Genomic DNA, 26,270 nt, shown 5'->3' with positions numbered 1-26,270 from the left:
ATACTGGCTAGAAGTTTTCTTACTGCCCAAGGTAATTTAGAGATTCAATGCTATTCCCATTAAACTACCATTGACATTTTTCACTGAATTAGAAAAAACTGCTTTAAATTTCACATGCAATCAAAGAAGACCTTGTGTAGCCAAGACAGTCCTAAACAAAAAGAACAAATCTGGAGGCATCATATTACCTGACTTTATACTACAAGGCTGCATTAACCAAAACAGCATAGTACTGGTACCAAAACAGACATATAGACCAGTAGAACAAAGCAGAGACCTCAGAAATAATACCACATATCTACAACCATCTGCTAGAAAACCTAGGCAATACCATTTAGGACATAGGCATGGACAAAGAGTTCATGACTAAAACACAAAAAGTAATGGCAACAAAAGCCAAAATTGACAGATAGGAGCTAACTAAATTAAAGAGCTTCTGCATAGCAAAAGAAGCTATTGATTTCAAATATTGGCCAAGAGGGCCAAATAGAAACAGCTCCAGAGAGCAGTTCCCAGCAAAAGCAGCACAGAGGGAGAGTGATCACCACATTTCCAACCGAGGTACCAGGTACATCTCAGTGGGACTGGTTGGACAGTCGGTGTATCCCCAGGAGGGTGACCCAAGGCAGGGTGGGGCAGTGCCTCACCTGGGAAGAGCAGCAGACTGGAGGACCACCCCCACCACCACCACTTACTCAATGGAGGCCATTGGGGGCTTTTCTGGACACTCCAGCACTCCGGTTTAGATACTGCACTTCTCCCAGGGTCTTTACAGCCCACAGACCAGGAGATTCCCGCCAGCCAACAAACACTGCGGGTTTCCAGCACAAAAACCGGCACAAATCTGGGCAGCTGTTTTAACTGGTGCCTGGAACGCCTGCAAGACAGAATTTCAATAGCTGAATTGATCAAGAAGAAGAAAGGATGTCAGAGATTGAAAACCAACTCAATGAAAGAAAACGAGAAGGCAAGATTAGAGGAAAAAGAGTAAAAAGAAATGAACAAAGCCTCTAAGAAATGTGGGATTATGTGGAAAGACCTAATCTACGTTTGATTGGTGTGCCTGAATGTGACAGGGAGAATGAATCCAAGCTGGAAAACACTCTTAAGGATATTATCCGGGAGAACCTCCCCAGCCTAGCAAGGCAGCCTAACATTCAAATCCATAAAATACAGAGAACACCACAAAGATACTCCTCAAGAAGAGCAACCCGAAGGCACATAATCTTCAGATTCATAAGGGTCAGAATGAAGGAAAATATGCTAAGGGCAGCCAGAAAGAAAGGTCAGGTTACTCACAAAGGGAAGGCCATAGGACTCACAGTGGATCTCTCTGCAGAAACCCTGCAAGCCAGAAGAGAGTGGGGGCCAATATTCAACATCCTTAAAAAAAAGAACTTTTAACCCAGAATTTCATATCCAGCCAAACTAAGCTTCATAAGTGAAGGAGAAATAAAATTCTTTACAGACAAGCAATTGCTGACAGATTTTATCACCACCAGGACTCCTGAAGGAGCACTAAACATGGAAAGGAACAACCAATACCAGTTCCTGCAAAAACATTCCAAATGATAAAGACCATTGACACAATGAAGAAACTACATCAACTAATGGGCAAAACAACCAGCTAGCATCAAAACAGTGGGAACAAATTTACACATAGCAATATTAACCTTAAATGTAAATGGGCTAAATGCCCCAATCAAAACACAAAGACTGGCAAATTGGATAAAAAGTCAAAACCCATCACTGTGCTGTGTTCTGGAGACCCATCTCACGTGGAAAAAGACACACATAGACTCAAAATAAAGGTATTGAGGAAGATTTACTAAGCAAATGGAGAGCAAAAAAAGCAGGAGTTGCAATCCTAGTCTGCCATAAAACAGATGTCAAACCAACAAAGATCAAAAGAGACAAAGAAGGGCATTACATAATGGTAAAAGGATCAATGCAACAAGAAAAGCTAACTATCCTAAATATATATGCACCCAATACAGGAGCACTCAGATACATAAAGTGAGTTCTCAAGGACCTCCAAAAAGACTTAGACCCCCGCACAATAATAGTGGGAGATTTTAACACTCCACTGTCAATGTTAGATCAATGAGACAGAAATTAACATAGATATCAAGGACTTGAACACGGATCTGGACCAAGCAGACCTATAGACATCTACAGAACCATCCACCCCAAATCCACAGAATATACATTCTTCTCAGCAGCATGCCACACTTACTCTAAAATTGACCACATAATTGGAAGTAAATAATTCCTCAGCGAAGGCAAAAACAGAAATCATAACAACCACTCTCTCAGACCACAGTGCAATCAAATTAGAACTCAGGATTAAGAAAATCACTCAAAACTGCACAACGACATTGGAAACTGAACAAGCTTCTCCTGAATGACTACTGGATAAGTAATGAAATGAAGGCAGAAATAAAGATGTTCTTTGAAACCCATGAGAACGAAGTCACAATTTAAAGCAGTGCCTAGAGGGAAATTTACAGCACTCAATGCCTATATGAGAAGTGAGGAAAGATCTAAAATTAACAACCTATCATCAAAATTAAAAGAGCTAGAGGAGCAAGGTCAAACAAATTCAAAAGCTAGCAGAAGACAAGAAATAATTGAGATCAGAGCAGAACTGAAGGAGATAGAGACACAAAAAAGCCTTCAAAAAAATCGATAAATACAGGAGCTGGTTTTTTGAAAAGATCAACAAAATAGATAGACCACTAGCCAGACTAATAAAAAAGAGAGAAGAATCAAACATATGCAATAAAAAATGATAAAGGGGATATCACCACCTATTCCACAAAAATACAAACTACTTTCAGAGATTACTACAAACAACTCTGTACGTAAACCAGTAAATCTAGAAGAAATGGATAAATTCCTGGACACTTACATGCTCCCAAGACTAAGCCAGGAAGAAGTTGAATCCCCAAATAGACCAATAACAAGGTCTGAAGTAGAGGCAGCAATATATAACCTACCAACCAAAAAAAGTCCAGGTCCAGATGGATTCACAGCCAAATTCTACCAGATGTGCAAAGAGGAACTGGTACCATTCCTTCCGAAATTGTTTCAAACAATGCAAAAAGAGAGTCCTCCCTAACTCATTTTATGAGACCAACATCATCCTGATACCAAAACCTGGCAGAGATACAACTAAAAAAGAAAATTTCAGGCCAACGTCTATGAACAACGTCGATGCAAAAATCTTCAATAAAATAATGGCAAGCCAAATGCAACAGCACATCAAAAAGCTTATCTATCATGATCAGGTAGACTTCATCCTGGGAATACAAGGCTGGTTCAACATATGCAAATCTATAAAAGTAATCCATCACATAAACAGAACCAAAGATAAAAACCACATGATTATTTCAATAGATGCAGAGAAGGCCTTCAACAAAATTCAACAGCCCTTTATGCTAAAAACTCTTAATAAAGTAGGTATTGATGGAATGTATCTCAAAGTAATAAAAGCTATTTATGATGAACCCACAGCTGATATCATACTGAATGGGCAAAACCTGGAAGCATTCCCTTTGAAAACTGTCACTAGACAAGGATGCTCTCTCTCACCGTTCATATTCAACATAGTATTGCTAATTCTGGCCGAACAATCAGGCAAGAAAAAGAAATAAAGGGTATTCATTTAGGAAAAGAGGAAGTCAAATTGTCTCTATTTGCAGACGACATGATTGTGTATTTAGAAGACCCCTTCGTCTCAGCCCCAAACCTCCTTAAGATGATAAGCAAATTCAGCCAAGTCTCAGGATACAAAATCAATGTGCAAAAATGAAAAGCATTCTTAGGCTGGGCGCGGTGGCTCACGCCTGTAATCCCAGCACTTTGGGAGGCCGAGGCAGGTGGATCATGAGGTCAGGAGATCGAGACCATCCTGGTCAACATAGTGAAACCCCGTCTCTACTAAAAATACAAAAAAATTAGCTGGGCATGGTGGCGTGTGCCTGTAATCCCAGCCACTCAGGAGGCTGAGGCAGGAGAATTGCCTGAACCCAGGAGGCGGAGGTTGCGGTGAGCCGAGACCGCGCCATTGCACTCCAGCCTGGGTAACAAGAGCGAAGCTCCATCTCAAAAAAAAAAAAAAAAAAAGAAAAGCATTCTTATAAACCAATCACAAAGAGCCAAATCATCAGCAAACTCACCTTCAAAATTGCTACAAAGAGAATAAAATACCTAGGAATACAACTCACGAAAGACATGAAGGACCTCTTCAAGGAGAACTATAAACCACTGCTCAAGGAAATAAAAGATGACACAAACAGATGGAAAAATGTTCCATGCTCATGGTTAGGGAGAACCAAAATTGTGAAAATGCCATACTGCCCAAAGTAATGTATAGATTCAGTGCTGTCTCCATCAAACTACCATTGACCTTCTTCACAGAACTGTAAAAAAAAATCTTAAACTTCATTTGGAACCAGAAGAGAGCCCCCGTAGCCAAGACAATCGTAGGCAAAAAGAGCAAAGCTGGAGGCATTAGGATACCTGACTTCAAACTATACTACAAGGCTACAGTAATCAAAACAGCATAGTACTGATACCAAAACAGAGATATAGACCAATGGTACAGAACAGAGGCCTTGAAAGTAACACCACACATCTACAACCATCTGATCTTTGACAAACCAGACAAAAACAAGCAATGGGGAAAGGATTTCCTGTTTAATAAATGGTGTTGGGAAAACTGGTTACTCATATGCAGAAAGCTGAAACGGGACCCCTTCCTTACACCTTATACAAAAATTAACTCTAGATGGATTAAAGATTTAAACATAAGACCGAACACCATAAAAACCCTAGAAGAAAACCTAGGCAGTACCACTTAGGACATAGTGCATAGGCAGGGACTTCATGGCTAAAACACCAAAAGCAATGGCAACAAAAGCCAAAATAGACAAATGGGATCTAATTAAACATAAGAGCTTCTGCACAGCAAAAGAAACAATCATTAGAGTGAACCGGCAACAAACAGAATGGGAAAAAATTTTTTGCAATCTACCCATCTGACAAAGGGCTAATATCCAGAATCTATAAAGAAGTGTAACAACTATACAAGAAAAAAACACCACCATCAAAAAGTGAGTGAAAGATATGAACTTTTCAAAAGAAGACATTTATGTGTCCAACAAACATGAAAAAATGCTCATCATCACTGGTCATTAGAGAAATCCAAATCAAAACCACATTAAGATACCATCTCACGCCAGGTAGAATGGTGTTCATTTAAAAAATCTGGAGACAACAGATGCTGGAGAGGATGTGGAGAAATAGGAATGCTTTTACACTGTTGGTCGAAGCATAAATTAGTTTAGCCATTGTGGAAGGCAGTGTGGCAATTCCCCAAGGATCTAGAAATAGAGATTCCATCTGACCCAGCAATCCCATTACTGGGTGTATACCCAAAGGATTATAAATCAATATTTTATAAAGACACATGTACACGTATGTTCATTGCATCACTGTTTACAATAGCAAAGACTTGGAACCAGCCCAAATGGCCATCAGTGATAGACTGGATAAAGAAAATGTGGCATATATACATCATGGAATACTATGTAGCCACAAAAATTAAGAGTTCATGTTCTTTGCAGGGACGTGGATGTAGCTGGAAACCATCATTCTCAGCAAACCAACCCAGGAACAGAAAGCCCAACACTGCATGTTCTCACTCATAAGTGGGAGTTGAACAGTGAGAACACATAGACACAGAGAGGGGAATATCACACACTGGGGCCTCTTGTAGGGTGGAGGATTAAGTGAGGGATAGCATTAGGAGTAATACCTAATGTAGATGACAGGTTGATGGGTGCAGCAAACCACCATGACATATGTATGCCTATGTAACAAACCTGCACATTCTGCACATGTATCTCAGAACTTAAAATATAATGAAATAAATAATAAAAATCAACATAAAATCAATAAAACCCACTGTTTGGAGCTTAAAGAAAAAAAAGAAAATATGGTACATATACACCATGGAATACTATGCAGCCATAAAAAGGAATAAGATCATGTCCTTTGCAGGAACATGGGTGAAGCTGGAAACCATCATCCTCAGCAAACTAACACAGGAACAGAAAACTAAATACTGCATGTTCTCACTTAGAAGTGGGAGTTGAATAAGGAGAACACATGGACACAAGGAGGGGAACAACACACACCAGGGCCTGTTTGGGGGTGGAGGGGGTGGGGAGGGAACTTAGAGGATGAGTCATTGGTTGCAGCAAACCACCATGGCACATGTGTACTTGTGTAACAAACCTGAATGTTCTATATGTGTATCTTGTTTTTCTGGGTTTTTTAAATTTTGTTTTTGTTTTTTTGAGAAGAAATAAAAACAGAGAGCCCTGACAGTACATAGATTAGGTAGTGGTTTTTTTTTTTTTTTTTTTTTTTTTTTTTTTGAGATGGAGTTTCGCTCTTGTTACCCAGGCTGGAGTGCAATGGCACGATCCCGGCTCACCGCAACCTCCGCCTCCTGGGTTCAGGCAATTCTCCTGCCTCAGCCTCCTGAGTAGCTGGGATTACAGGCACGCACCACCATGCCCAGCTAATTTTCTTTGTATTTTTAGTAGAGACGGGGTTTCACCATGTTGACCAGGATGGTCTCGATCTCTTGACCTTGTGATCCACCCGCCTCGGCCTCCCAAAGTGCTGGGATTACAGGCTTGAGCCACCGCGCCCGGTTAGGTAGTGGTTTTGAGTCACAGACCCTTTTGCAAAAATGTGATGGAAACTATGAATTATCTGTGTAGAAAAATTAAAATTGTTCATACTGTTTAAGAGAGTTAATGAACTCTAAAGCCCATCCAGGGAATAGTAGCCCCTACATTATGCATTCAGGTGTTGTTGTTGTTATTTTAATAACATACAGCTGGCTGAGTGTGGTGGCTCATACCTGTAATCCCAACAGTTAGGGAGGCAAAAGAAGGAGATTGCTTGAGCCCAGGAGTTCAAGACCAGACAAGGGAACATAGTGAGATTTGTCTCTACGAAAAATAGAAAGAAAAAAATTAACCAGGCTTGGTGATACGCACCAGTAGTCTCAGCGACATGCGCCAGTAGTCTCAGCTACTCGAAAGTCTGAGGCGGAATAATTACTTAAGCCCAGGAGGTCAAGGCTGCAGTGATCATGCCACTGTACTCTAGCTTGGGTGACAGAGCAAGACCTTGTCTGAAAAAAAAAAAAAAAAGCACAGATTTGCTTTACAGAAGCTTTAATTATGAAGAAACAACCTAGAAGTGGGCAAAGAGCCATTTAAAGAAATACACATTTCACACAATTTTTTTAAAGTTTTTAAGAAGACCTTTATAAAGGTAAGAAAGTTTATACCTTTGCTTCAAAAGATTATGGACCTGAGCAGTCATTGCCATCCCAGTTGACCTGACTTCTCAAACTAGCACAAGAATGTAGCCAGTAGTTTGGCTGATTGAAGCAGAGGGGTAAAGTGCCCCTCTCAGCAAAAACAAATCTCTGCATAGGATCTCTCAAAACAGACCTAAGTTACTTGGTTCTAAATGTTTTTGCTTCACATATTTACAAGAAAAAAAGTTTTTAAATTCTTACATACGTAAAGACTACATTTTTCAAAGTGTGTTCACATTTTGGTTCCTGTAAAGATATTCATGTAAGAATTATGGCAGTTTCTCAAAAAATTAAACAGAATCACAATATGATCCAGCAATTGGATCATATTGAGTTCCCAACAGGAACTCAAATAGATATTGGTATGCCCATGTTCATAGCAGCCTTACTCACAATAGCCAAAAGGTGGAGGTAACCCAAGTCTCCACTGATGGACCAAAGAAAGTGTGGTAAATACATACAATGGAATATTATTTAGTCTTAAAAAGGATGGAAATTCTGATACATACTGAAACATGGGTGAAACTTGAAGGTGTTATCCTAAGTGAAGTAAGCTAGTTACAGAAGGACAAATTATACATCATTTGACTTGTAGGAGATACCTAGAGTAGTCAAATTCATAGAGATAAAGTAAAACAGTGACTGCCAGGGACTGGTATCGGGGGAAATGGGGAGTTGCTATTTAATGGGCAAGGAGAATCAGTTTGAGATGATGAAAAAGTTCTGCAGATGGGCAGTGCTCAGGGGCCTCCACAGAGACCCCACCCACCCCACCCCACCCCTGGGCACTTCTTGGAAAATAAAAACAAATTTTAAAAAAAGGTTCTGGAGGCCAAGTGTGGTGGCTCCTGCCTATAATCCCAGCTCTTTGGGAGTCTGAGGCGGGTGGATCATGAAGTCAAGAGATCAAGACCATCCTGGCCAATATAGTGAAACCCCATCTCTTCTAAAAATACAAAAATTAGCTGGGAATGGTGGTGTGCGCCTATAATCCCAGCTACTTGAGTAGCTGAGGCAGGAGAATCCCTTGAACCCAGCAGTCGGAGGTGGCAGGGAGCCGAGATCACACCACTGCACTCTAGCCTGGTGACATGACAGAGCAAGACTCTGTCTAAAAAAAAAAAAAAGTTCTGGAGATGGATGGTAGTAATGTTATTGAGCAAAAGGGCTCACTCCCTGATGCACTAGAAGCCAATACTATGACACCAGGTTTTTGAGAACAGAAAAGGTTTTTATTGCAGGTTGACCAACAAGGAGATAGGAATCCAGCTGAAATCTGTCTCTGTGCTGACTTTTAAGGCAGTAATTTTATTAGAAAGCTTTAGGGAGTAGATTTCTGGGATTACATTATAGCGGGTGGTTGGTGGAAGGAAAGAGAGGTCTGAAAAGTCTTCGGATGTGTGCAGTTATCTCTTCATGTTTTCTCATGGGTCACATGCAAATTCAGATGGAATTATTATGAAATATGTGGTGGCAATTCAGGCTGTGTTGCCAGCAAGCTTGTTCTAGTTGGCCGTATTGGTTCCAACTGATTTCAGCCAGTTTTTTAATCTCACAAGCAGAGGGTTTTACCATTTCAGCAACTTGTTTATTTTCTTTTCTGCTATCCTATAAGCTCAAGAATTTCTTTTAATCACTGGCTTATTTAACTGTTTAAGGTACAGTCAATTGTTGTGCAGCAGTGTGAATGTACTTAATGCCACTGAACCTGAACTTTATACTTGAAAATAATTAAAATAGTAAATTTTATGTTGTGTGTATTTTACCACAATAAAAAAAATTCATGTCAGCTAGGATTCATAAAGATGATTGTTGACATGTATATAGAACACAGATTTGATTTGTTCAATATACTGACATCACACATCGGTCTTCTAGAAGATGAACTCACTTTCTTGTTCTTTTTAAAAAAATCCAAATAAAATGTGCTATTGTGGTAAACACATTTGTTGCAACTTGTAAGCTCAGTTTGCTCCCTTTTTTTGTATCAACAGGAAAATCAAGAGGATCTGGGCCTTTGGGAAGAGAAATTTGGAAAATTTGTGGATATCAAAGCTAATGGTAAAATTGAAACTGGTATAATATTAAAACGGATCAGTCCAAAAAAGGCTGCATAATTTGATCTAAAAGCCCCTTGATCTTTGGCACCTAAAACAGGTGACTTTAACAGAAGAACAGAAATCCCAGATTGGATTCACTATCTTTCAATAAGGCATTGCAACAGAGAAATAGCAATTATATGCCTTTTGTGGGAAGCATAAAAGAAGTATCAGCCACATGGAGCTTATGGTCTCATGGAGTGGCCTAGATCAGCACACTGCTTGCACTGTCCATTAGGTAAGGCAGCTACAAATTCCACATTCAACTTTTAAGAGAGTGAAGTGATGAGAAACCCAACTTGTAGAGCTCCTCATTTGCAACATTTCAAGCCAGTGGTTCTCAACCTTCTCCAGGCCTTCCCATCATTCTCATGGGTCTCACATGCCCATCTGTCACATTTCTCACCAAGGTTAGTGATGGAATTGGGGTAGGGGGTGAGTTTGTCTCTTTAGGAGATGCCTTTCAGATACTTGGAGCTTATGCAGTTAGAAAAGTACTCACTTTCCTCTTTCCTCCTCCCTGCCCTGTTGAATAACAAACCCTCTCTAATTTCCATCCTAGCCATCATTACCTACGGCATTGTATAATGATCAGGGCTGACAGAATGCCCCAAATTAAAAGCAGGGGCGTAGGTTTTTAGGCTCTCCATTCTGTAACATCATAATTTTTTTAATTTTTTAAAATTATTTTATTTTATTTTAGTTTTAGTTTTTTACTTTTTTTCTTGAGCCAAGGTTTCGCTCTGTCACCCAGGCTGGAGTGCAGTGCTTACTGGATCGTGACTTACTGCACTGTTGAACTCCCGGCCTCAAGTGATGCACCTGCCTTGGCTTTCCGAAGTGCTGGGTTTACAGGTGTGAGCCACCATATCTGGCCATGTCATCTTCATTTTTACTTTCTCTGTAGCATTTCTTTTCTGTCACAAGCTCCTACAAATAAGGACCGTTTGATGTCAGATACTTTAATCTAAGCATAAATTAAAATCCACTTTATACCTCCCAGTCATTTGCATTTTCCCATATCTGTAAAATAATTGTTAAATAAAGGAATTTGTCTTTGGTTAAAGGAAACTTACATAACTGCAATCACAGAGGAGGTTAAAGGAAATTTATATAACTACAATCACAGAGGAGGAGTATTTGTGAGCAACCAGTTATGGCCCTCCTGGTGCCATTGACATTTGCATTCCTGGTAGGCAGTCACAGACGAGGCTGGCAGTAAGAATAAGTGATCAGGCAGAAGACATTCTGTCATTTCATCTAGTGAAGACTGAAGCAATATTCTTGGCTTCCTAAAGCAAAGAAATAGTGATAAGGAAGATTTCAATTAGGAAAAAATCTAAAACTTATGTTTTACAGAGAGAAAAGAGATTTACTGTAAAGAGGACACAGAGAGCTTCATCACACAGCTAAGGCAACAGAACTAATATGTAACCAGAACTTTGCCTTATACGTTTTTGTATCCCCACAACACCTGAATATAGTATCTTACAGATGGTCAGTACACAGCATTTGCTGATTGATCTAGATGAGCTCAGGTCTCTCAGCCTCTAGTTTGGTCATCTCTGTGCACTCAGAATTAACTGAATCTCCTTAAGTAAGTGTGCTTTTGAGAAGCAAAACTCAGTATCTTGGTCTCTACAGGCCCTTCTTCCATTGGTTTGGATTTCTCCTTGCATGAATTTGAGCATCTGTATGGTATCCCACAACATGCAGAATCACACCAACTTAAAAATACTGGGTAAGTGAAAACAAGAATTCTTACGGGAGGCTCTAGTTTCTGTATTGAGATGATTTGAAAGGAATCAACTGTGAGCTGTCTGAGCCAATGCTAATATGTGCCAGGCCTTTTCCTCCTTGATATTCCTTGTGAATCTTTAAGAACCTTCCTTGAATGATCACCCAGAGCAGTGGTTTCCCTTTTTTTTTTTTTTTTTTTTTTTTTTTTTTTTTTTTTTTTTGAGATGGAGTCTTGCTCTATCTCCCAGGCTGGAATGCAGTGGCGCAATCTTGGCTCACTGCAACTTCTGCCTCCCGGGTTCAAGGGATTCTCCTACCTCAACCTCCCAAGTAGCTGGGACTACAGGTGCCCATGACCATGCTGGGCTAATTTTTTTTTTTTTTTTTGTATTTTTAGTAGAGTCAGGGTTTCACCATATTGGCCAGGCTGGTCTCGAACTCCTGGCCTTGTGATCCACCCACCTCTGCCTTCCAAAGTGCTGGGATTACAGGCATGAGCCACCATGCCCAGCCAGTTTTCCATTTTTATTTTTAATGGTCAAATTAGATAACTGTAAAAACTATAATAGTGAACCTAGAGATATAGAGAAAGTAAAATTACGGAGCTGCTGTGATCAGTGTAAAGGGAAGATCTTTATCCCTGGGTTTCACTTTTACCTCTTAAGGCCTTTTATGGAACCCTGGGAGAATATATCATGAAAAAATCGCTGACCCAGAAAAAGGCTTTACCAAAATGGGACAGTGAGCCAGAGAATGGAATAATGTGGCATCTCATATCACCTGTAATTCCCTCAGGACTATCATGTCAGGCTAACACTATTGACAAAGAGGCCAGAGGCATCCAGACTAAGAGGAAATTAAACTAGAGAGAAACAGGTTGCCAGGTTCAGGTGCTGTTTACTTTCAGGTAGGCATTCTGATAAGCCCAGGAGAAACTGTGCTGCTCTCCCACTGGTCAGAGCTCTGTGCTCCCATGCCCAATTCAGTTCCCTGTCTTCCTCTGCTAAGTACTGTGGAAGCCTCTTGGACACAATTATTTTAACTGCAGAGAAGTGCTCACAGAATTCATCAGTGGATGCTTACTGTGTGCTTCCCTTTGTGGAGGATTCACAGGAGAGAGTCCTCCACTCAAAGGGTATTTAGGCCAGGCGCAGTGGCTCATACCTGTAATCTCAGCACTTTGGGAGGCCAAGGTGGGTAAATCACTTGAGGTCAGGAGTTTGAGACCAGCCTAGTCAACATGGTGAAACCTCATCTTTACCAAAAAATACAAAAATTAGCTTGTATAGTGGTGCACACCCGCAGTCCCAGCTACTCGGGAGGCTGAGTTGGGAGAATTGCTGAACTCAGGAGGTGGAGGTCACAGTGAGCCAAAATCGCACCATTGCACCCCAGTCTGGGTAAAGAGTAAGACCCTGTTTGAAAAAAAAGGAGATACTTGGAAAAGGTGTCTGAGATGTGGTTGTGTTAATGTTACAGGAAGTGGTGCCAAAGGAGTCAAGAGAAGAGGACCACATTCACCCAAATTGTGTCAGGAAATCTTTAGGGAAGTGGCAAGCGTTGAGCCTTCAAAGATGATTGGGACCTAAGTGTTTTCAGAAAAGAATGGAGCTATTCTATTTATTAATATTAATAAATTTGTGATGGTAATTGATGATAATCTTTGTGTTTCAGGGATGGAGATGCTTACCGTCTTTATAACCTGGATGTCTATGGATACCAAATACATGATAAAATGGGCATTTATGGTTCAGTACCTTATCTCCTGGCTCACAAACTGGGCAGAACTATAGGTATTTTCTGGCTAAATGCCTCAGAAACACTGGTGGAGATCAATACAGAGCCTGCAGTAGAGGTGAGCTACTGAGCATAGCTACATGCCATACTTAAAGAAGAAACAAAACCACTGCAGTAGAGTCAAAGGTCTTATCTTTGTACTGGCACTTCTCTGCCACCAAAAGCTTTACAGTGTAATCCATGAATATCAGTAGTATCTACTAAAGAAACAGACCGTTACTTACATATGGCTGGATGTTGCAGGTTAAAGGGAAATTTCTCAAATTTTTATTCCATTCTTTTTCCAGTACACACTGACCCAGATGGGCCCAGTTGCTGCTAAACAAAAGGTCAGATCTCGAACTCATGTGCACTGGATGTCAGAAAGTGGAATCATTGATGTTTTTCTGCTGACAGGACCTACACCTTCTGATGTCTTCAGACAGTACTCACACCTTACAGGTATTTGCATGGAGAAGTGCCAGTTTCTTGTTCTGTTATATATCCTATGTCTCATGTATCATCGTTGTAAGTTAATATTTGTTGCACACTATGTGGAATTTATAAACATCTTGGCCGGGTGCGGTGGCTCACGCCTGTAATCCCAGCACTTTGGGAGGCTGAGGCGGGTGGATCACAAGGTCAGGAGATCGAGACCATCCTGGTCAACATGGTGAAACCCTGTCTCTACTAAAAATACAAAAAATTAGCTGGGCATGGTGGTGTGTGCCTGTAATCCCAGCTACTCAGGAGGCTGAGGCAGGAGAATTGCCTGAACCCAGGAGGCGGAGGTTGCGGTGAGCCGAGATCGCGCCATTGCATTCCAGCTTGGGTAACGAGAGCGAAACTCCATCTCAAAAAAAAAAAAAAAAAAAAAATCTTAAATATTTTAATTAGCGAGCATTCCTGTTCCCACCCTCATCCCATTCAGTTTAGTAAAACATTGCACTGGATCTAGAATGTTCTACTGTCTAATTCCTAATACTTGCCATCTACTTTCCTGGGAGCTTTTAGCCCCTGGGCTGGCTCTGCCTTTATCTCAGATGACCAGTATCCCAACTTCAACTTTTTTATGTTTTTTTTCTCCATTAAAACATGCAGCTGTCAGGCTGGGGTCAGTTAATAGTAAAAATGGCCCAGACTTGATAGCCTCCCCCATCCACACACACACACACAAAATACATATATACACACACATATATATATATATGTATATATATATATATGTATGTGTATATATATATATATGTGTGTGTGTATATATATATATATATATATATACACATACATACATATATGTGTGTATATATAGCAACTGGCTTTAGCATCAGAACATTTTATCTTTAAAAGAATGCAAGCTTTTCTCTAAGATCAGAAACAAGGCAAGGCATTGCATTTTCCCTGCTATAATTGTACATTGTACTGGAATTTCTAGCCATAGAAATGAGGTAAGAAAAAGAAATAAAAGACATCCAAATTGGAAAATAATACATAAGATTATAGGAGATGATATGATCCTATATATAGAAATCCACACTAGAATCCACACTAGAGGCAGTAAATTCAGCAAAGTTACAGGGTACAAGATTAATATATTAATCTGTTCTCACACTGCTATGAAGAAATACTGGAAACTGGGTAATTTATAAAGAAAATAAGTTTTTGGGAGGCCAAGGCGGGTGGATCACGAGGTCGAGAGATCGAGACCATCCTGGTCAACATGGTGAAACCCCGTCTCTACTAAAAATACAAAAAAAAAAAAGACTAGCTGGGCGTGGTGGCACGTGCCTGTAATCCCAGCTACTTAGGAGGCTGAGGCAGGAGAATTGCCTGAGCCCGGGAGGCGGAGGTTGCGGTGAGCCAAGATCACGCCATTGCACTCCAGCCTGGGCAACAAGAGTGAAACTCCGTCTCGGAAAAAAAAAAAAAAAAAAAAAAAAAAAAAAAAAAAAAAAAGAAAATAAGTTTAATTAACTCATGGTTCTGCAGGCTGTATAGGAAGCATGGCCGGGGAGGCCTCAGGAAACTTAACAATTACGGTGGAAGGTAAAGGGGAAGCAAGCACATCTTACCTGGCTGGAGCAGGAGGAAGAGAGAGAGGAAGGAGGTGCCATACACTTTTTTTTTTTTTTTTTTTTTTTTGAGACGGCGTTTCACTCTTGTTACCCAGGCTGGAGTGCAATGGCGCGATCTCGGCTCACCGCAACCTCCGCCTCCTGGGCTCAGGCAATTCTCCTGCCTCAGCCTCCCGAGTAGCTGGGATTACAGGCACGCGCCACCATGCCCAGCTAATTTTTTGTATTTTTAGTAGAGACGGGGTTTCACCATGTTGACCGGGATGGTCTCAATCTCTTGACCTCGTGATCCACCCGCCTCGGCCTCCCAAAGTGCTGGGATTACAGGCGTGAGCCACCGCGCCCGGCCCTGCCATACACTTTTAAACAACCAGATCTTGTGAGAAATCACTGTCACAGAACAGCTAGGGAGGAAATCTACCCCCATGATCCAATCGCCCCCTCACCAGGCCCATCTTCCAACATTGTGGATTACAATTTGACCTGAGATTTGGGTAGGACACAAATCCAAACCGTATCAATCAGTAACAAAAAAAAGTTAGTTTTGTTTCTATATACCCACAATGAACAATCCAAAAAAAATTAACAATCCCGTTTAAGACAAAAAAAAAGAAAACAATTCCATTTATAATATCCAAAATATAAAATACCTAGGAATACACTTAATGAAGGAAGTAAAAAACCTGTACACTGAAAACTATAAAACATTCCTGAAAGAAATTAAAGAAAGCCTAAATAAATGGAAAGACATCCCATGTTCATAGGTTGGAAGGCAATGTTAAGATGGCAATAAAACAGAAAGTGACTTACAGATTCACTACAATCCCTATCAAAATTCCAATGGCTTCTTTTGCAGAAATGGAAAAGCTGATCTTTCATAGAATTGCAAAGGGACCTGAATAGCCAAAACAATCTTAAAAAAGAGAAACAAAGTTGGGAAAATTATACTTCTGATAGGGTGCTGTATCCCCATTCAGATCTCATCATGAATTCCCACGTGTTGTGGGAGAGACCTGGTAGGAGGTAATTGAATCATGGGGCAGGTCTTTGTCATACTGTTCTCATGCTAGTGAATATCTCTCACGAGAGATCTGATGGTTTTAAAAGGGGGAGTTTCCCTGTACAAGCGCTCCTGTCTTTGCCTGCCGCCATTCACGTAAGATGTAACTTGCTCCTCCTTGCCTTCAGCCATGATCATGAGGCCTTCCCAACCACATGGAACTGTAAGTCCAATTAAACTTCTTTCTTTTGTAAATTGCCCAGTCTCAGGTATGTCTTAAGCAGTGTGAAAATGTACTAATACAACTTTTCAATTTCAAACTTACTTCAAAGATATGGCAATCAAAAGAACATGCTACTGGCCAGGCACGGTGGCTCCTGCCTGTAATCCCAGCACTTTGGGAGGCCAAGGCGGGCGGATCATGAAGTCAGGAGTTTGAGACCAGCTTGGCCAACAGAGTGAAACCTCATCTCTACTAAAAATTAACTGGGCATGGTGGCATGTGCCTGTAGTCTCAGCTACTCAGGAGGCTGAGGCTGGAGAATTGCTTGATCCCAGGAGGCAGAGGTTGCAGTGAGCTGAGATCACACCAGTGCACTCCAGCCTGGGTAACAAGAGTGAAACTCCATCTCAAAAAAAAAAAAAAAAGAATTGGGAATCTAGAAATAAACCCATACATTTATGGCCACCCAAAACACTGGGATTACAGGCACAAGCCACAGTGCTGTGTCCATGTCACTGTTATAATTTCAATAAAGGTTCATGACCATTCCATGAAGAAGAAATCGTCTCTTGGGCATATGGTGTGAGATAGTTGGATATCTACTTTCAAAAGAATGAAGTTGGACTCCCGTATTCAAAAATATGTTATATGTATTTCATATACAAAAAATAACTCAGAATGGATCTATTATATAAGAGCTAAAACCATAAAACTCTTAGAAGAAAACAGGGGTAAATATTCATGAACTTGGATTTGGCAATGGATTCTTAGATATGACAACAAAATCATAAGCAACAACAACAACAAATACATGTTAGAATTCACTAACATTAAAAACTTTTGTGCATCAGAAGAAAGTGAAAAAGCAGCCTACAAAATGGTAGAAAACGTCTGTAGATTATGTGTCTGATATGGGTTACTTATCCGGAATATATGAAGAATGTTCTACAACTCAACAACAAAAAGACAAACTGAGCCCTAGGCCCATATCCGTGATGCTCGCCTGCTAGACTGTCTACCACTGAGGGCACATACAGCCCCTAGACCACAGCCAAGCAGTGACCCAGACTGCTGTAGCCACCCTCTGGCACCATATTGCAGAGCAGGATCCCCAGGCTGCAGAGAGAGAACTTGCAGGGCTCCAGGGTAGAACGGCACTTTAGCAATGATAGAATCCATTTCTGTTTATAATGGTGACATGGACTGGGCACAGTGGCTCACACCTGTAATCCCAGTGCTTTGGGAAGCCTCCAAAGTGCTTCCACACCTGGCCTCCATTCATATTTTATGGTGAGGCTCTATGTGCCTGGAGGAGTCTTCCACTCTAGTTTTGAGGGTGGGCATATCTGCTAGTGTTTGGGAGTGGAGTAAGCTTTTCATCAATATCTTCCTCAATAGCACTCTGGAGAGAGCTTTCCTGACTTTCCTCAACAGTTACCACCCCTCCCCTGCCTGCCACCTGCCACATTTTTGATGAGATTATTCCATTCTCGTTCTCTTTATTTTTATGGCTTTCTTCATTTGTTTCTTTTCTTTACTCAGATTTTAGTGTGAATTTAGGAGGGGAAGGAGACACATGCAAGTGGTTAACCAGAAGTCCTTCACGTTATCAGTAAACATTTTGATAATAATTTACTGAAACTTTTTCCCAAGTTCAGTCTCTTTCCCTTCAGCTGAGTCCTTTTTTTTTTTTTTTTTTTTTTAATTTAATTTTATTTTATTTTATTGCATTTTAGGTTTCGGGGTACATGTGATGAACATGCAAGATTGTTGCATAGGTACACACATGGCAGTGTGGTTTGCTGCCTTCCGTCCCCTCACCTGTATCTGTCATTTCTCCCCATGCTATCTCTTCCCACTTCCCCACCCCCTGCCCCTCCCCCATTTCCCCCCAACGGACCCCAGTGTGTAGTGCTCCCCTCCCTGTGTCCTTGTGTTCTCATTGTTCAACACCCGCCTATGAGTGAGAATATACGGTGTTTGATTTTCTGCTCTTGTGTCAGTTTGCTGAGAATGATGGTTTCCAGGTTCATCCATGTCCCTACAAAGGACGTGAACTCATCGTTTTTGATGGCTGTGTAATATTCCATGGTGTATATGTACCACATTTTCCCTATCCAGTCTATCATCGTTGGGCATTTGGGTTGGTTCCAGGTCTTTGCTATTGTAAACAGTGCTGCAATGAACATTCGTGTGCACGTGTCCTTGTAGTAGAATGATTTATAATCCTTTGGATATATACCCAGTAATGGGATTGCTGGGTCAAATGGGATTTCTATTTTTAGGTCCTTGAGGAATCGCCACACTGTCTTCCACAATGGTTGAACTAATTTACATTCCCACCAACAGTGTAGAAGTGTTCCTATTTCTCCACATCCTCTCCAGCATCTGTTGTTTCCCGATTTTTTAATGATCGCCATTCTAACTGGTGTGAGATGGTATCTCAATGTGGTTTTGATTTGCATTTCTCTGATGACCAGTGATGATGAGCATTTTTTCATATGTTTGTTGGCCTCCTGTATGTCTTCTTTTGTAAAGTATCTGTTCATGTCCTTTGCCCATTTTTGAATGGGCTTGTTTGTTTTTTTCTTGTAGATCTGCCCCTTCAGCTGAGTCCTAATGCTGCACCCTGACTTAATTTTTTCTAAAATATAGGTCTGCTAAGATTAAATCTTGCCAAACTTTTGATGACTTCTCGTAAGATAAGATTCAGAGTTCCTAACCTCAATTTATAGGGCCCTTGACAATCTAACCCTATTCATTGTCGTCTTCTACTGGTCTCTCTCATACTGTGATACCCTGGAATATTTGTTTTTCTCTAAGCCTGTCATGTACTTCTCTGCCTGTGTTTTTCTATTCCCTGCGTCTAGAATGCTCTTATCTATTCTCCCTGTCTGATATATTCCTACTTAGTCTACAAGGTCTAAACCAGGTGTTATCTCCTCTTTAAAGCCTTTCAAGGTCCCATACTTCACCTCAGGCAGAATTTGTTAACCTCTCTGTGTTCTGGTAGCACTAGACTGATAAGTTAACCTGGAAGTTATACCTCAGGACAGGACAGTTTATTTACACTCCTGCCTCATTAGCCAGGTTGTTACTTCCTTGAAGGCAAAGACTATGCTTTCTTCTCCTTGATATTCTAAGTATGAACTCAGTACTGAATACTCTGTAGACATTCCGGCAATGTTTAGCAAATGAATAATGGTCATTGTGGTGGCAGTTGACTCAGTTGTCATCTTCTTCTTTTAGGTACACAAGCTATGCCCCCTCTTTTCTCTTTGGGTTACCACCAGTGCCGCTGGAATTACGAAGATGAGCAGGATGTAAAAGCAGTGGATGCAGGGTTTGATGAGCATGACATTCCTTATGATGCCATGTGGCTGGACATAGAGCACACTGAGGGCAAGAGGTACTTCACCTGGGACAAAAAAAGATTCGCAAACCCCAAGAAGATGCAAGAGCTGCTCAGGAGCAAAAAACGTAAGGTAAAATAAGCCAACATTTCCGAACCTTTTAATTACAGAGCTTTAAAAAATGTTTTAGACTTGCCTTGGCATATCAGTGGTGGAGAAACATCTGATTTTTTAAAAAATGGCTATGAAAATAGTAGATTCGAATGTAATTGTCACTGTGATAAGAGAGAAAATGAATGGTGAAAAGGCGGTGACTCCATCCATTCCTGGCTTAGTTATCTAGGTCCCCATAATGAGGAAGGGGTCTAGCATTTTCAGTTCCATTTGTTGTGGCTACCTGGTGTTAATATGATCCCCCTCACTCAAAATTTGATTTCCGTGTCTCGATGACACCACACATGCACCAAGAGTATATTTAAAAGTTTATTACTCATATAATGAGGCTTTCTGGGGAGAGCAGTGCTGGCTCCCAAGCTGGTTTCAAAATGGATTGAGAGAACTGGGAAAGGAGATTGGCTCAGTTTTTATGGTGGTTAGTGGGTGGGGACAGGGCAAGGGCTCTTGCACACAGGCTGAGGCTTAGATAGTTTGAACCCCTGGCTGGCACCAAAAGAGGGAGCACTAGAGCTTTCTTTGTCAGCTTGTCCAGATATGGCCAGAAAGGTAAGTGGGGAGTGGCAGGGCTTGAAAACCCTTAACAGTCAAATACCAAATATGGTATCAAATTCTTTATTACACCATTTTTCCTGCATACTTCACTGATGGACTCCACCTGTCAATCTGGCCAAGAAAAGAACAGAAATAGAAAATGGGAAGGCAGAGAAGCCACTGGAACATGCATAATGCTGCTTTCCAATTCCAAGAGTGTTAGTGGTGGTAATAGCAATAATGAAAAGATGTGGTCTTAGGGTGACTGAGGAAAAGACAAGTATCCAACCACAATACAGGGAAGTAACATGAGAGCCAAAGAAAGGACAGGGTAGGGGACAGGCCAAGAAAGAGAAGATCATATCCTCAAGACTTAAGCAGGGCTTGGTTCCAGAGGTACACTTTATTTTATTTATTTATTTGTTTTTTCCAAGATGGAGTCTCACTCTGTTGCCCAGGCTGGAGTGCTGTAGCACAATCTTGGCTCACTGTATCCTCTGCTTCATGGGTTCATACAGTTCTCCTGCCTCAGCCACCTGAGTAGCTAGAATTACAGGCAGGCACCACCATACCCAGCCAATTTTTATATTTTTAGTAGAGATAAAGTTTCACCATGTTGGCTGGGCCGGTCTTGAACTCCTTACCACAAGTGATCCATCCAACTCAGCCCTCCAGAGTGCTGGGGTTACAGGCGTGAGCCTCCATGCCTGGCCTAGAAATGCATTTTAGATGAGCCCTAAAGGATATCCCTAACTAATGGGTAAGCTGGGAGAGAGAAGAGGACAGTGCAGCCAGAGGAAGGAGCATTAGGGGTGTTTGGAAAGCAGTATACAGGCAAGTTTGACAGGAGAGCAAGGCATATGTGGGTTCTAGTAGTGGAGGATCTGACCAGAAAGGTTGGAACCTTTTTGTAATCTGCTTTGTATACATTTGAAGACATTACAAGTTTTTGAATTAGAGGTTACTAATCCAGAATACATGATAGACTCCTACAACTTAGCAACAAAAAACCAGAGAATGGGCAAAGAACTTGAATGGATATCTCTCCAAATAAGATAAACAAATAGCTAACGAGCAAAAGAAAAGATGCTCAATGCCACCAATCATTAAGGAAATGCAAATGAAGACCACAGTGAAATACCGTTTTACATCATTAAGATGATGGCTACTAAAAAAAAAAAACACACAGGTGTTGGCAAGGATGTAGAGAAATTGCAATCCTTGTGTACTGTTGGTAGGAAGGCAAAATGGTGCAGCTGTTACAGAAAACAATATGACAGTTCCTCAAAAATTTTAAAATGGAATTACTATATGATCCAGCAGTTCCACTTAATATACCCAAAGGAATTGGAAGCAAGAACCGCAACAGATATTTATACACTCATGTTTATAGCAGCATTAGTCACAGTAGCCAAAAGGTCAAAGCAACCCAAGTTGCTTGGGTTGCAACTCTGTTAAAAGATGAATATGTAAACAAAATGTGATGTATACATTCAACAGAATGTTATTCAGCCTTTAAAGGGAAGGAAATTCTAATAGATACTACAGCATGGATGAACCTTGATGATATATGCTAAGTGAAATAAGCCAGTTACAAAAAGACAAACACTGTATGATTCCACTAATTTAAAGTAATTAGAGTAGTTATATGCATAAAGACAGAAAGTATTATAGAATAGTGTTTGCTGGGGCTAGGAGGAGGGAATGAGAAATCATTATTTAATGGGTATAGAGGTTTAGTGTTAGTTTTGCAACATGAGAGAGTTCTGGAGATTGAGTACAACATTGTTAATGTACATACTTAACAGTACTAAACTGCACACTTAAAAATGGCTAAGATGGTAAATTTTTTGTCATGTGTATTTTACCACAGTTTAAAAATTTAGGCTGGGCATGGTGGTTCATGCCTGTAATCCCAGCACTTTGGGAGGCCAGGGCTGGGGGATCACCTGAGGTCAGGTGTTCAAACTCAGCCTGGCCAACATGGTGAAACCCCATCTCCACTAAAAATACACACAAAAAAATTAGCTGGGCATGGTGGTGGGCACCTATAATCCCTTCTACTGAGGAGGCTGAGGCAGGAGAAACACTTGAACCCGGGAGGCAGAGGTTGCAGTGATCTGAGATTGCACCACTACACTCCAGCCTGGGCGACAGAGTGAGACTGTCTCAAAAAAACAAACAAACAAAAATTTTAGAAAATTTTTCCTGTAATCCCAGCACTCTGGGAGGCCGAGGCGGGTGGATCACGAGGTCAAGAGATCGAGACCATCCTGGTCAACATGGTGAAACCCTGTCCCTACTAAAAATACAAAAAATTAGCTGGGCATGGTGGTGCGTGCCTGTAATCCCAGCTACTCGGGAGGCTGAGGCAGGAGAATTGCCTGAACCCAGGAGGCGGAGGTTGCTGTGAGCTGAGGTCGCGCCATTGCACTCCAGCCTGGGTAACAAGAGCGAAACTCTGTCTCAAAACAGAAAAAAAAAAAGAAAGAAAATTTTTGAGCCATGAAGAATTAAACTTTAATATTGAGGACAGATCAGAATAGAGATGAGTGCTCTAGCCAAATAAAGTGTTTTTGAGGGCCTAGACTGGTGGAAGTATGAGTATGTATGTATGTATGTATGGTATTAGAAAGGCAGGGAGAGATGCTAGAGTTTCAACGCTGTGGCTTACAGCTTTTCTCAAATCTCCTTCCTAATATGCCTCCACCACTGGGTTGGGGACTTTGTTTTTAATGTGTTATTCTCTTGGTTTCTTTAATGTTTATTTATATCAATGTTACCTGAGCGTCTAAATGTCCAGGGAGCAGGTACCCTGCCAACTTAGTTCTCTATGTATAATATCCAGCACCCAGCATCATGGATAGATAGAGACTTAATCAATGCTATTTAAAGAACATGTATTGGTTAGGCAGCAATAATTTTAAAAGAACATTGGCCTGTTTTGTTTTTGTTTTTTTCTTTCTTAGAGATGGGGTCTTGCTCTGTCACCCAGGTTAGACTGCAGTGACATGATCACAGTTCACCGCAGCAGTGACCTCCCTGGCTCAAACAATCCTCCCGCCTCAGCCTCCTGAGTAGCTGGATCCACAGGTGGATACCACCACACCCAGCTAATTTTTAAATTTTTTTATGGAGGTGGGTTTCCACTATGTTGCCCAGGCTGGTCTCAAACTCCTGGCCTTAAGCAATCCCCCTACCTTGGCCTCCCAATGTGCTGGGATTACAGGTGTGAGCTCCTGCACCTGGCCAACATTGGCTTGGTTTTGATATTAATTGAACCTCTCATAAGCACATGAAGGGTTATAGGGTTTTACTGGTATCTGAAATATTTTTCTTTTTTGTTTTTATTTTTGTGTCTGAAATATTTCAATACTAGTAGTAGTTGTTTATAAAAATTGAATCCCCAAACTATGGTGAAAACATACAATTTAACACTTGTCTTACCTAAAACTGATGAGACCTCTAAACCTTTATGTCCTGACAGCTTGTGGTCATCAGTGATCCCCACATCAAGATTGATCCTGACTACTCAGTATATGTGAAGGCCAAAGATCAGGGCTTCTTTGTGAGGAATCAGGAAGGGGAAGACTTTGAAGGGGTGTGCTGGCCTGGTATGAAATCACTTTCTACACTTATTATTTCTGCTTGTTGAATCCCAATTAAGAAGGGTGCATGATCATGTATCTGCTCCCTTGTAGATGTCTCTTGCTCCTCTAGCTACATTTTAAGCATCTAATTTAAGGAAGAGACAGTATTGCCTTCTTTTGCATCTTTCATAATATACTGGTACTGTAATTTTATGTATTTATCAATAATTGAATGAGTGGATGAAAAATAAACAACCAAACCTCAGTGGCATGCTTTTTTTGTAACCAAATAGAGATAAAAATTTGGAGAATGAGAAAAGAGGAGGAGGAAGGAGAAAGAAAAAAAGGGGATCCTGCAAGCTCTCTCCTTGTGATTGCTCTTCACCCTTTTAACCCATAGTTTTGACTTCCAAGCCTTACATGAGTGACCTCAGCCACCCTGGTGACTATGGATTCTTTATTTCAAAAGTTATTAAAAATTATTAATTTAAAGCCTTGGTAGAAAGTCTCCAAGGACAAAAGGAAAATCACCACATATCATAGCACTCTATTATAAATCCATGTACTGTAGAGAAACTCTGTGCCTTTCTTTTTTTCTCTTATACCACTTGAACACACTTCTGTGTTCTCTTTAAGAATCAAGAGATCGGCCAGGCTCAGTGGCTTATGCCTGTAATCCTAGCATTTTGGGAGGCCGAGGTGGGTGGATCACTTGAGGTCAGGAGTTCAAGACCAGCCTGGCCATCATGGTGAAACCCCATCTTTAAAAAAAAAAAAAAGAATCAAAAGATTACTGCATAATATTTGCCATCCTTACTTACTTGGGCTATCTTAGGCCATCATTGAGGGACAGACCCCATTGTGATGCTTGTACATTCCCCTGGGCCTCTGGTGTTGAAAGGTCTAGTGATTGTCACTGGAGCCCAGCATTGCCTTTATGTACTTCTCAACAGACCACTCCTCTGTCAGCCAACTTTTATGTTTATGTAAGGTGCCTATTGCCCAGCTCTCACATCTGATATCTACTTTATAACACATATTACTGTGAGGGTCACTGTTCCTAACAGGCTGCCTATTGTTCTGCCTCCACAGGTCTCTCCTCTTACCTGGATTTCACCAATCCCAAGGTCAGAGAGTGGTATTCAAGTCTTTTTGCTTTCCCTGTGTATCAGGTTAGTTTTTATTCCTTTGCTCTTTTCTAGTTACTTGAAGGAGTGAAAGAAGCAGAAAAAGTGATTGCATAGAACCATTCATTTTCATTCAGTAGCTTTGATATATAATGCTTGTATTAAAAGGAAAGTATGGCCACCATATTGCAGACTCTGGGGGTGCTGGGAGGGGTGCCATATGCATTACCAAATGCACAAAAGCTGTGATTTAACCTCTATTATTATAGACTGTATGATATATCAAAGTACTTTATAGCAGAGGTTTATTATATTTTCAAATTGCTGTATATATTTTTATATAAAATTATATTCCATAACTTATTTAAATATGATGATACGTGTGAAAATATCTTACAACATATTTGTCATTAAAAGTGAGGTACAATTTTTAAACAAGCTCATAAGAATCACGGGGAAAACCGGAGAGGCCATATCTGGAGAACTGTTTTCAGCCAATTATGGTGATATTGATGATGGCAGTGATGATGATGATATCTAATGCAAATTGAATACTTGCTACGTGCCAAGCACTGTACTAAGGACTTCGTGTGCATCAAACCATTTGTCTTTATAATAACCCTCTGAAATTGGAACTATTAACTAAAAATCTAACCTCATAGATTAAGAAATTGAGACAGAAAAGTTTAAAAACTTGCCAAGGTCACACATCTAGTTAATGATGGAACCAAATTTTGAACTCAGATCTGTTTGTCTCTCAAGCCCAGCTTTTAAACACTAAACTTTAGTTTCTGGGCATCAAGTATTAGGGCACTAGTAAACAACTTAGTGCAGGGCCATGGGCCAAATCTGGCCATGCCTGTTCATTTCCCTGTTATTTGTGGCTGCTTTCGTACTACTATGGCAGAGATGAATAATCGAAAAAGAGACCTCATGGCCTGCAAAGTTGAAAATATTTAGTATCTGGACCTTTACCAAAAATGTTTCCCAATCCCTGCCCTAGATGATACTAACGGAAAGATAAGGTAGTTAAATATTTGGAAATAATACACCCTTGTTCATAAAGTATACATTTTAGAAATCGAGAAGAAAGAGTCAAAAGAAGACAAGTAAGCCTCCTCCAGGGATTTGAAAGACTTTGATGTGAGCAAGGTGACAGATGTATTCCATG

At 40.6% G+C, this 26,270-nt stretch overlaps 1 protein-coding gene across 6 annotated transcripts in view; it reads left to right on the top strand.

Annotated features, from left to right (window-relative positions):
* The window catches only part of GANC (glucosidase alpha, neutral C), an 83,588-nt gene that overhangs the window by 30,665 nt on the left and 26,653 nt on the right, over nt 1–26,270 (top strand). For all 6 annotated transcript variants that reach the window (XM_074393804.1, XM_010339591.3, XM_074393805.1 and 3 more), the window contains 7 exons: nt 9,403–9,469; nt 11,152–11,248; nt 12,922–13,102; nt 13,332–13,485; nt 19,571–19,806; nt 23,870–23,996; nt 25,065–25,144. In XM_074393804.1, the coding sequence (XP_074249905.1) occupies nt 9,403–9,469; nt 11,152–11,248; nt 12,922–13,102; nt 13,332–13,485; nt 19,571–19,806; nt 23,870–23,996; nt 25,065–25,144 (942 nt within the window). The remainder of the gene's footprint in view (nt 1–9,402; nt 9,470–11,151; nt 11,249–12,921; nt 13,103–13,331; nt 13,486–19,570; nt 19,807–23,869; nt 23,997–25,064; nt 25,145–26,270) is intronic.

The sequence above is a fragment of the Saimiri boliviensis genome, chromosome 2 (assembly GCF_048565385.1).
Source record: "Saimiri boliviensis isolate mSaiBol1 chromosome 2, mSaiBol1.pri, whole genome shotgun sequence".
In the NCBI taxonomy this organism is placed as follows: Eukaryota; Metazoa; Chordata; class Mammalia; order Primates; family Cebidae; genus Saimiri; species Saimiri boliviensis.
This window is presented reverse-complemented; position numbering and strand designations above follow the sequence as displayed.